Source organism: Oryctolagus cuniculus, chromosome 5 (assembly GCF_964237555.1).
Source record: "Oryctolagus cuniculus chromosome 5, mOryCun1.1, whole genome shotgun sequence".
NCBI classification, from domain to species: domain Eukaryota; kingdom Metazoa; phylum Chordata; class Mammalia; order Lagomorpha; family Leporidae; genus Oryctolagus; species Oryctolagus cuniculus.
The window spans coordinates 127,282,093-127,294,502 of record NC_091436.1 but is presented as its reverse complement, the minus strand read 5'-3'; the positions used below and the strand labels follow the sequence as shown (position 1 = coordinate 127,294,502).

Below are 12,410 nucleotides of genomic sequence, written 5' to 3'. Positions count from 1 at the left end.
TACAAAGTAAGGCTTTACGTAGAAGGCCTGGGAGGGGCCCGGCGCTGTGGCATAGTAGGCTAAGCCTCTGCCTGTGGTGCCAGCATCCCATCTGGGTGCCCGTTCATGTCCTGGCTGCTCCACTTCTGATCCAGCTCCCTGCTAATGCCTGAGAAAGCAGAAGATGGCCCAAGTCCTTGGGCCCCTGCACCCCTATGGGAGACCTGGAAGAAGCTCCTGGCTCCTGGCTTCGGATTGGCCCAGCTCCAGCCTTTGCAGCCATTTGAGGAGTGAACCAGCAGATGGAAAAACCTTTTTCTCTGTCTGTAACTCTACCTTTCAAAATAAATAAATAAAATCTTAAAAAATAAAAAAGAAGACCAGGGGAATGTTTTAAAAGTTTCAAACATCATATGGAAAGTTGAAAGAGTTGTACAATAGACTTTTCCCTGAAGGGAGACGAGAACTTCCACTTTGCTTATGGCCTTGTCTAAAAACTGTCACAAAAGGCTTCCATAGCTGTGGCAGCTCATGGCAAGAGCCTCAGGTGACCACTGAGGTCATAAATAAGAGTGTTAGGGGCCAGTGTCATGGCTCACTTGGCTAATCCTCCGCCTGCAGTGCCGGCATCCCATGTGGACACCGGGTTCTAGTCCCGGTTGCTCCTCTTCCAGTCCAGCTCTTTGCTGTGGCCTGGGAAGGCAGTGGAGGATGGCCCAAGTGCTTGGGCACCTGCACCCACATGGGAGACCAGGAGGTGGCACCTGGCTCCTGGCTTCAGATCAGCATAGCTCCGGCTGTAGCGGCCATTTAGGGGGTGAACCAATGGAGGGAAGACCTTTCTCTCTGTCTCTCTGTCTCACTGTCTAACTCTGTCAAGTAAATAAAAATAAAATAAATAAATAAGAGTGTTAATTACTAAATTAACAACAGAAGTCACTGTGCATTTACTCCCCATGTAGGACCTCTGTCCTTACTGAGTTGTACTATGAGAATTAACTGCAAAACTTGTTTTCAAACAGTACTTTTTACATTATGTGTGTGTATGTGTGCAAACTGTTGAAATCTTTACTTAGTATAGTTAGTCTTCTGTATATAAAGTTAATTAAAACATGAACTTGAAGAATGGGATGCGAGAGGGAGTAGGAGGTAGGACAGGAGTGGGGGAGAGAGGATGGGTATGGGGGAAAAACCACTATATTCCTGAAGTTGTACCTATGAAAAGTATATTCATTAAATAAAAGCTTTAAAAAAAAGTTGTATAATAAATATGCACATACCTGCTATCTAAGATTTAATAGTATTTTGCAGTCTTCACACACTCTTGAACCGTTTGTTATAGACATCCTTTAAGAGGTGAAGTACTGTTAATTTTCAGAATAAGCAGTTGGGCTAATGGTTACCTGAAATGGTGGCAACTTTGGATCTTTTTGTTGTTGTTTAGGGTTTAATTTTTTTTTAATTGTTCAGTGTTTTGTAGTCAGCTATCATTATTATTTCTTTTGATGCTCAGATTATGCCAGTTTTGATCAGTGGAGTCCATTCATTTGGCTTCTGAACTGAAGTCTTTTCTCCCAGCCTCGTTAGTATTGAATGCCTCCTTGCATTCTGGCACTACAGGTGCCCAGCTTCATCCCTGCATCAAAACTGCAAGCAGCCATTTGCTGAGGTGTTTTTAGATGAATTGATGTGTTGTAATAGGAGTTTGTGGATTCCTGGATTGACATGGATTATTTCTCTAACCGTTCAGTGCCATTGCTTCTATGTAATGATGACTGAGGGAATAGTAGATTGTAGAATGGGGAGGAAGTAGTCCCATTGCTGCTAGATTTCTGGTTTCCCTTTCTGCCCTCATCCTATGTAAGTGGGAGTCAGATGGAAAACTGCCTTCCCCCGCTGAAGACTCTTCCTCTGGTTCCCATCATCCCCTACTCATTTGTCCACCAGGGTTCTCCCTGGGGATGTGTCTTTTGTGCCTTCTTTCTCACATTTGCACTTAAGGATAATCACACAAAAAATTTCCCAATTGCATTCACTCATCGCTGTCAGGTTCTCATTTTCTCAGTCATTTTCTCTGTGTATTACTTACTTCTCTTTCAATATTTTATGATTAAGACACACTATGTATATTTTTCCAAAGAAACTTCTCTCTTATCAAGAGTCACATCCCCGACATGTAGCTTAGAACTTTAGATTTGGAAAAATATTGATGATCACATAATTCAGTCTCTTGCCCTGCTTTACAAAGAGGAACATTTTGTAAGAATGGCAGCACTTTAATCAAGAACATTAAAATTGGATGTTTCTGACTGTAAGCTGAATTGGTTCATATTGAATTATATGTAATTTTGAGAACATGGAGTTGACTTTTTATATTTTTTCTTCAAATAAAGACACAATAAATTCTTGGGAAAATTTATTTCAAATCTAGTTTTTGTTAAAAAGCTCAAAACAAATAGATCTATTTAATTCATATGTGCACCCCCATAATCCTAATTCCTTTACTTACTTAGCTAGATGGGTTTTTTTGGGTTTGGGGGTTGTTTTTTGTTTGTTTTTTAACTGAAACCATGTTTGTGAAGAGACCAGACTTTTAAATTTTAAAGCTATCTTTATTTAATTTTTCTAGAGGCTATGTTAAAATAATCATTTGGTATAAGAAGTCGATTTTGAATACTTAAAGAATTCTAGTTGTTAGCGACTTCTTTGTAAAATATAAATATGTCACATTCTGTAGAAGCATTAAAGATCTCTAGCAAGTAGAGCTATAATAAAATGTTGGGCTACAGATGTTCTCAGCAACTGCATTTACCTTCTTGTGCAGAGGAGCAAGCACTATGAAGTGTTAGCTGTTGTTGTACCTTTTATTTTTCTGACTTAGAACCTGGTGAAGCACCAAACAACTCTCCTAGCATCTTGGCCATGCTGGAAACACTGCAAAATGCACCCTACCTAGAAGTCCATAAAGACATGATTAGGTGGATATTAAAGGTAAAATGCTCTGCATCACTCTGCTTTTTGTGAAAAACATTAGGCATTTGTTATTTGTACTTTGTGATAATGTTTCACTTTTCACCATAGACTTTTAATGCTATTAAGAAGATCAGGGAGAGTTCTTCTACCAGTCCTGTGGCCGAGACAGAGGGAACCATAATGGAAGAGGTATGAGAAATAAAGTGTGATACTGGGAAACTGTAGAAAGTTTGCTGTGAGGGGCCAGCACTGTGGCTCACTAGGTTAATCCTCCACCTGCGGCACGGGCTTCCCCTATGGGCCCCGGTTCTAGTCCCAGTTGCTCCTCCTCCAGTCCAGCTCTTTGCTGTGGCCCGGGAAGGCAGTGGAGGATGGCCCAAGTGCTTGGGCCCCTGCACCCACGTGGGAGAGACCAAGAGGAGGCTCCTGGCTCCTGGCTTCAGATTAGCATAGCTCCGGCCGGTGCAGCCGTTTGGGGCGTGAACCAACAGAAGGAAAACCTTTCTCTCTGTCTCTCCCTCTCTCTCTCACCGTCTGTAACTCTACCTCTCAAATAAATAAATAAAATCTTAAAAAAAAAAAAAGTTTAATGTGCTACTATTTATCCTTATTTGTTGTAATAACTTATTTGTTCTGCTTTTTTTTAAACAGGTTAGATTAATTGTTTGAGATTGTAGAATAATTTTTAATTAATATTTATAATAAAGATATTTCTGCTTTAGATAAAAATGTCCACAGCATTGAGAAGTTCTGATTTAATGAAGTATAATTTCAGAGTTCAAGAGACAAAGACAAAGCAGAAAGGAAGAGAAAAGCTGAGATTGCTAGACTGCGTCGAGAGAAGATCATGGCCCAGATGTCTGAGATGCAGCGGCATTTCATTGACGAGAACAAAGAGCTCTTTCAGCAGACGCTAGAACTGGATGCCTCTTCCTCTGCTGTTCTTGATAATAGGTAAAAAAAAAAAAAAGATATTAACGTCTTAATCAGTAATTCTCAACTGTAGATACACCCCCTGGTAAATATACTTTTGCTCCTAAAGTAATTTAATAGAACTGGCAGGTATATTTTGTGGCCTCTGGCCAGAAGAATTAACCTTTTAAAAATCAGAATCATGTATTAACTATGGACACAACAGACTCTATTTTTTGGTTATATAGAAACTTCTTAGGCTAATTAATTTCATAACCTTTTTTGCAGCCCTGTGGTTTCAGATAAGACACTTATAGCATTGGGGCCTGCAAAAACGCAGATCTCTGAACAAAGACAGTTTGTTACCTGTATATTGTGTCAAGAGGAGCAAGAAGTTAAAGTGGAAGACAGTGCAATGGTCTTGGCAGCATTTGTTCAAAGATCAACTGTATTGTCAAAAAACAGAAATAAATTCATTCAGGATCCAGGTAAGTTATGGCTAAATCTTCATCCTCCCTGTTAATAATGACTGTTGGTTAGTGTAGTTGGAATCAGAGATTTTGTTAGTCTAATAATGCCTCCATAGGCATGGTGGCATCTTTGGCGAGTAATGTAGGCGGGAATTCCCCATCTGACTCCAGAAGGTTAAATAGCATGTCTGACACAGCCTGAAAAGGAGCAGGGATCCAGTGAAAAGCTCTGGTAACCAGCAGTCTTTTCCATCCTTCAGCATACTTGTAAAGTCCTGACAATTGGTTGGCACACTAAAACAGCAGTAATATTTTGTCTCATAGATAGAGCGAGAGTGGAATGTCCTGAGAACAGTGATTTGAGTTCCCTATGTGAGAAGCAGTGTCATAGAATTTCTAAGATTATATTAATTTATGTAGAGAATTGAAAAAATTTCTCAAACAAGTCAGATGTTGTTTGTCTCCAGTTTTCATCTCCTTTGAGTATACAAACTAGCACCAGATGAAAGACTGAGTCACTTTCTTTTCCCTCTCTGGACTGTATGGGCTTAGGTACTCTGTGGTCACTCTGGCTCTGGTGCAGTGAGGTGGTTGTTCTCTGCCCGAATGTCTTTACGCTGACCCTTCTAGGAGATAATCATAAATGACTAAACATCTGTTTTGTTATTATCACAGGTCATCATGACCCAGCAAGACTATCCCTTTTACCTTGGTCTCAGGGCATCAGGGCATAATGGAGGGAATTGGACTGTCCCAATGCCCTGAAAGTGTGAAACTTTTAAAAAATTGGATATAGCTAAAAACCAAGTTGCAGTGTCAGTTTACAATTCAGAGATGTTTAGTTACTGTTCTTTTTTATTTTATTTTATTTTTTAAAGATTTACTTATTTATTTGAAAAACAGAGTTACATAGGGGCAGAGGCAGAGAGAGAGAGAGGTCTTCTATCCTCTGGTTCACTCCCCAAATGGCCACAACGGCCAGATCTAGACCAATCTGAAGCCAGGAGCCAGAAGCTTCTTCCATGTCTCCCACGTGGGTACAAGGGCCATCTTCTACTGCTTTCCCAGGCCATAGCAGAGAGCTGGATCAGAAGTGGAGCAGGGGCCAGCACTGTGGCGCAGCGGGTTAAAGCCCTGGCCTGAAGCACCGGCATCTCATATGGGCTCCGGTTCTAGTCCTGGCTGCTCCTCTTCCAATCCAGCTCTCTGCTGTGGCCTGGGATAGCAGTAGAAGATGGCCCAAGTCCTTGGGCCCCTGCACCCACATGGGTGACCCGGAAGAAGTTCATGGATCCTGGCTTCAGATTGGCACAGCTCCAGCCATGTGGCTATCTGGGGAGTGAACCAGCAGATGGAAGACCTCTCTCTCTGTCTCTACCTCTCTCTGTAACTCTGTCTTTCAAATAAATAAAATAAAATAAAAAAGTGGAGCAGCTAGGACTCAACCTGGTGCCCTTATGGGATGCCAGTGCTGCAGGCAGTGGCTTTACCCACTATGCTACAGCACCGACCCTTGTTACTACGTTCAGGATGATAAAAATCTCAGTTTGAGTTTACAAGTCCTTGTCAAGAATCTCACAATAAGTTACACACTTATTATAGGAAAATTAAATGCTTGTTTGTTTTATCTTGTATTGTTTTTTGTTTGCTTTACAATGCAGAAAAATATGATCCATTATTCATGCACCCCGACCTGTCTTGTGGAACGCACACTGGCAGCTGTGGGCACGTTATGCATGCCCATTGTTGGCAAAGGTAATTTATATTCTTAATATTAGTCAAGAGAAGCTTACCTGAACTCAAAATTGAATTTTTAAATAAAGGAAATACCTAGGAAATAATAATAATAATAAAGGAAACTCTAGAAAAAGGGTAAAAGACCTAGAGAAACTGTTCCATATCGTTGCCTAATAAGTAACAACTAAAATTGATTTGCTTTGTCATAGATGTAAAAGAGTAGCTTAGAAATTAGTATGTCAAGGCCGGCGCCGCGGCTCAGTAGGCTAATCCTCCGCCTGCAGCGCCGGCACACTGGGTTCTAGTCCCGGTGGGGGTGCCAGATTCTGTCCCGGTTGCCCCTCTTCCAGGCCAGCTCTCTGCTATGGCCCGGGAGTGCAGTGGAGGATGGCCCAAGTGCTTGGGCCCTGCACCCACATGGGAGACCAGGAGGAAGCACCTGGCTCTTGCCTTTGGATCAGCACGGTGCGCTGGCCGCAGCGCGCCTGCCGCAGCGGCCATTGGAGGGTGAACCAACGGCAAAGGAAGACCTTTCTCTCTGTCTCTCTCTCTCTCACTGTCCACTCTGCCTGTCAAAAAAAAAAAAAAAATTAGTATGTCAAATGTGTTTTTAGTGTAGCTTTGTATCACAGTCTCCCCTTTATTCCTCCAAAAGAAAGAAGTGGATCTGTATTTATGAGCAAACTGAGTCAAAAAGGGGATTTTTTTTCAATGGGATAGACCCTGGAAGAATAATGCTGTCTTCCTTCAGGTCCACGGTCAACAGCTCTTGATTCTGAAGCTTACTTCCCGTTACTTCCCAAGATTGTAATGGCTCACATCTGATGCTCAGATGTGGTAATCCTGAACTTGTTCTACATCAGTGCCATCATTGTAGCACTGTTCTCACTGACTTACCTGAACTGCCCCTGACAAGTAGCCAACACCCTGTGGAAGTGGCCAGACGGCAGTGGCACCAGGAAATCCCATTGCTTCTCTGTGAATGCTTAATTGCAAGGCAGTTTCTTTTTTCCTGCTTTACAACTCTTAATCCATTTTTATGATTAATATGACTCAAAAATCAATAGTGCCAGTGCCCAAATAATTCTGCTCATTTTAATATTTTCATATCTGAAGTATTTGTGAAAACAAATTATTCAAAACATTGAAGCTTGTGACTCTTGTTGATATAAATTGCCGTCTGTTTTGATACCTCATGTTCTCTAATTGTAAAGGTATTTTGATTCCGTTCAAGCTAAAGAACAGCGAAGGCAACAGAGGTTACGCTTACATACGAGCTATGATGTAGAAAATGGAGAATTCCTTTGCCCCCTTTGTGAATGCTTGAGTAACACCGTTATTCCTCTGCTGCTTCCTCCAAGGAATATTTTCAACAGGTAAGTTATAGCCCATATTGCCTCGTAATGAAGCAGTAATTTGCTATGAAGATAACGAAATAATAAGTTGAGGTAATTGCATAGTGTTTCCCAGATACTTTTCAAACTTTTTACTTAGTCATTTCTTCTGGCAGACCTATAGTAATGTGATTTCGGTTTTCAGATAGGAACAGGCCAATACCATACTCAGGAAGTTGGAATATTCCTGTGTATTCATGAAAACTCTCTTTACTTCTAGGGAGCCTGTTTTAAGTATGGCCCTCATTATCTCTAAGGGATACCCACTAAGCAGAAAAGGGCAGTGCCGCCTGACCTTGCTGACCAGTCTAACAACTGAATTCAATGTTTGGCAATTTTTGGGTCAGTAGTAGCTTTAGGAAGAAGACTAAAACATGAAAATCTGTTGGTGTATTTAAAATGGAAAATTCCTGTAGTTTCACCATTTTTAAGATACTTTTAGTTAATAAGAATATTGAATATATTCATTCCAAATATAAATTATATACTATCTACCATTCAAATCTGAATGTTATTTCTCAGTTTGGAATTATGATATCCTTCTTACAAGCACAAATACTAATTTAAGAATATAAATCATCTATTTCGGTACTGTTACTTTTATTCAATTCAAAGTAACATCAGGGGCAGCCATTGTGCAACTGGGTAAATCAGTGCTTGGGATACCACATCCTGTATCTGAGTTCCTGGGGTCAAGTCCTGCTTCCACTTCCTCTCCGGCCTCCTATATATTTGCCTGGGAGGCAGAAGATGATCACCCAAGTACTTGGGTTTCTGCCGCCCACAAAGGAGACTCAGACAGACTCTGGACTCCTGGCTTCTGCCTGGCCCAGTCCCAGCTGTTGCAGGCATTTGGAGAATGAACCAGGGGATGAAAGATCTCTGTCCCCATGTCTGTCACTCTTTCAAATACATAAAACTTAAAAGTAAATTTCTCTCTTCAGTTTGGAGGGTCAAGCTTTGGTGTTTTAGTCTGTTCTACCGCAAAATGTTCTTTAAATAGTAGATTTGAATGTAAGTTTATGCTTTTTCATTGTGAAAGAACAGCTTGGTGCTTACCTGCACTTGAGCTGGTAAAGAAATTAGTCATTGTTGGTTGAGGGTTTCACCTGTCACTTTTGTGGTTCAGATTTTGTTTTTCTCCCTTGAGAGTCGGCCATGGCACGGTCATAATGGAATACTGTCATAAAAAGACAGGCTTTGGAGTCTGACTGAACTGAATTTGAATGACAGCTCTATCCCTTATCATGGCCTTAGTTGAGTTACAAAGCTTCAAACTTCAGTTTCCTCATCTGTAAGTGGGGACAGTAAAATAACCTGCTTAATAGGAGTATTTTGAGGATTAAATCTAGTACTGTAAGAGGTGCACAGCAACATGCTTTACTGCATGCTTCTCATATCATCAGCACTTAATATGTATTAGTAGCACCGGTAGTTGTGGTATTTAAGAAAGTCTATTAAATTCCAGTTCTGAAAAACTGAGTGAAATTTTTAACAATGTCATTAGCATCACTTAACAAATAATATATTTTTATTTCCATTGGCCTATATCTATTCTGGTTTCTTTTCTAAATTTTCCCCTGGCTGTTTTTCTCCTCAATATTGGAATTATATCTAAATCATATCTGTGTGCCTGTGATCATTTAAGAAATTTTTTATATCTTAAACTAAGCAACAACAGTGAAGTGCTAAATGTTCTGTCATCTTTTCTAGGTTAAATTTTTCAGACCAACCAAATCTGTCCCAATGGATCAGAACAGTATCTCAGCAAATAAAAGCATTACAAGCTCTTAGGAAAGCAGGAAGTGCTTCTGGTAAGTTCTGTTTTCATGTTTCCTTGCAGTCTGAGATCCTTAGAAATGTGTTTCCAGAAAATACTGTTTAAAAAGTATCTAAAAGTGAGGGATTAGCATTGTGGTACAGCATTTTAAGCCACTGCTTGGGATGCCAGCATCCTAAATCAGAGTGCCAGTTTGAGTGCTGGCTACTCTACTTCTAGTCCAGCTGCCTGCTAATGTGCCTAGGAAGGCAGAGGAAGATGGCCCAAATGCTTGAGCCTCTGTCACCCGTGGGGAAGACCCAGTTGGAGTTCTGGGCTCCTTGCTTTGACCTGGCCCAGCCTAGCTATTGCTGTCACCATGTTGCTTGTTTAACTCCCTTCCAGCAGTTGGAAGATGGATCTCTCTCTCTGTCACTTTGTCACTCTGCCTTTCCAATAGATAAAATCTTTTTCTTTTGAAATATTTAAAATTGAAACCTCCCGTTGAATGGTTTGACTCATTCCAGTTCTCTTTATAAGCTAAATTTTGCTTTGTTACATTATTCTTCATTCCTTGAAAACTTATAAGCTCATGTGAAGTTTATAGTAAGTACTCCTCACTTAGTCCCTCATTTTATTGAAAACCTTCTGGGGGTGTGGAAGATGTAGCTGAGTGCTGAAGAGCTGGCTCTGGTTCTGCCATGTGACTTGCTCGACTGTGAGCCGAATCAGAGGCTTCTTGCACCCCATACTGCCCGCAGGGAACTGAAGAAAATGCCTTGGTCAACCACGACAGTGGTTCATGCTTTTTTTTTTTTCTTTTTTAAGATTTATTTATTTTATTTGAAAGTCACAATTACACAGAGAGAAAAGGAGAGGCAGAGAGAGAGAGAGAGAGAGAGAGAGAGAGAGAGGTCTTCCATCCACTGGTTTACTCCCGAGTTGGCCGCAACGGCCAGAGCTGCACCGATCTGAAGCCAGGAGCCAGGAGCTTCCTTTGGGTCTCCCACATGGGTGCAAGGGCCCAAGGACTTGGGCTATCTTCTACTGTTTTCCCAGGCCACGGCAGAGCTGGATCGGAAGTGGAGCATCTGGGTCTCAAACTGGCACCCATATGGGATGCAGGCACTGTGGCGTAGTGGGCAAAGCTGCTGCCTGCAGTGCCTGTAGTCCATGCTTTACATGGATGCTATGCAGGTTTCTGTTTGTGGAAATTTTTTATTTTCATCCTTTTTTTTTATATCTATTTCTATGACCTATATGGCAGAAATTTATAGAGACATTGTGATTTGTTGAATAATGGTTAAAAAAATGCCTATTTCTGTAGATACCGCCTCTTCAAAGAATGTAGAAAAGGTGAATGAATTACAGCTACCTGAAGGGTTCAGGCCTGATTTTCAACCTAAGTGAGTATATTCTTTTATTCCTTTTAAATTTGGCCTATTTTAAATGAAAATTTAGTATCAACAGTTAGTAAGAAAGTGATTTGGTAAGCTAGGGAGCAAAATTGTTATAAGAACTAATCTTAAATTCTGAAGTTTAAGCATTACATGATGATATTTGTTGAAATATGTGTGTATGTATTTTTTTAAGTCGAAAAACCATGTTGCCTGTTTAACTGTTAACTACCCTCTCCTAGTCTACATTGCTGATCCCCTACTGTGTCTCTTTATCTGGCTGTCCTTAGTAATTCATCAGGACATGGAAATCCAAAACACTCAGCTTCCCTACCAAGTCTTGTGCTTCCTTCTGACTTCCGTAGTTCTATTTATGGCCCCACCAGCCTCTTGGTAACCCAGGATCAAAACCGAAGTATTGGGGTGGGCGTTTGGCATAGTGGTTAAGTCATTGCTTAATACATTTACATCGTATATCAAGGTGCCTGGAGTCAATGTCCAGCTCTGGCTGCTGACTCCAGCTTCCTGCTACTGCAGATCCTGGGAGGCTGCAGTGATGGCTCAAGTAATTGGGTGCCTGTGGTGCCTGCCACCCTCATAGGAAACCTGGATTGAGTTTCTGATTCTGAGCTTTTGCCTGGACCTAACCCCAGCAGTTGCAGACATCCTGTGGAGTAAATCAGCAGATGGAGGAGGGATTCTGTCTCTCTTTCTCTCATAAATAAGTAAATAATTCTTTTAAGATTTTATTTATTTATTTTTGAAGATTTATTTATTTGAAAGGCAAAGTTACAGAGAGGCAGAGGCAGGGGCAGAATCAGAGAGAGAGGTCTTCCATCTGCTGATTCACTCCCCAAATGGCCGCAATGGCTGGAGCTGAGCCAGTCTGAAGCCAGGAACCAGGAGCTTCATCTGGGTCTCCCATGCAGGTGCAGAGGTCCAAGCCCTTGGGCCATCTTTCGCTGCTTTCCCAGGCCATTAGCAGGAAGCTGGATATGAAGAGGAGCAGCTGGGACTTGAACCAGCACCCGTATGGAATGCCAGTGCTGCAGGCGGAGGCCTTAACCTTCTCTGCCACAGTGCCAGCCCCAATGAATAATTTTTTTAGAGTATTTTAAACCCTATTTTACCTCACAGTCAACAGGCTGCAAGGTATAGCATAGATTCTGGAGCCACACTGCTGTCCATTAGCTGTTTGACTTCGAACAAACTACTTGACCTCCCTGTACCTCAGTTCCCGCATCTGTGAAGTGAGGGCACTTCTTAGGTGTTTGTAAACCATTTTCTCTGTAACTATAAGTTACTTCGTCATTTTTAGTTAAATCACTTCTTAGTTTTTACATTATAACCATGTTTCCTCTGCTAAATGTGTGTTATAATTATTTTTTCCTTTGTCTACAATTTTCATCTTGCATGTGGTTAATACTTACCCTGTCATTCTCTTGTACTTGCTTTGTTTTGTTTTGTTTTTCCTAAATGGTTCGGTAGATCTGTCAGATTTCTAACAACTCTTTCCAAATGCTCAAACCTCTCAGGTGGTCTTCTCTCCTCAAATCCCTTCCTGCCCTCACCCCATCTTGTATCTTCCTGTACCAACCAGGACAGGTACAACTATCACCCTGAGACTTCCTTTGACCGGTGTCGTGTGGTTGTGTATCTTCTTTCTTAATTTGCCCCTCTTTTGCAGAGGTACACACTTCTGCAGCTTCCTAAGGAAGGATGTGTAGGTGTTAAATTTTCTTTTCTGAAAATCTGTTTATTGAACCCATATGCATGATTAATAGTTTGA

At 41.2% G+C, this 12,410-nt stretch overlaps 1 protein-coding gene across 5 annotated transcripts in view; it reads left to right on the top strand.

Annotated features, from left to right (window-relative positions):
* UBR2 (ubiquitin protein ligase E3 component n-recognin 2) overlaps positions 1-12,410 on the top strand; it is a 119,340-nt gene that overhangs the window by 82,853 nt on the left and 24,077 nt on the right. For 4 of the 5 annotated variants that reach the window (XR_011388680.1, XM_070074091.1, XM_070074089.1 and 1 more), the window contains exons 27-34: positions 2,861-2,970; positions 3,061-3,141; positions 3,728-3,906; positions 4,153-4,352; positions 5,996-6,089; positions 7,286-7,447; positions 9,179-9,279; positions 10,552-10,630. Coding sequence is in view for 3 of the 5 variants with exons in the window: in XM_070074091.1 (XP_069930192.1) it covers positions 2,861-2,970; positions 3,061-3,141; positions 3,728-3,906; positions 4,153-4,352; positions 5,996-6,089; positions 7,286-7,447; positions 9,179-9,279; positions 10,552-10,630 (1,006 nt within the window). In the remaining 2 variants the exon portion in view is untranslated. Of the gene's footprint in view, positions 1-2,860; positions 2,971-3,060; positions 3,142-3,727; positions 3,907-4,152; positions 4,353-5,995; positions 6,090-7,285; positions 7,448-9,178; positions 9,280-10,551; positions 10,631-12,410 lie in introns of those variants that run through there. The other variant, XR_011388681.1, reaches the window with a different exon arrangement.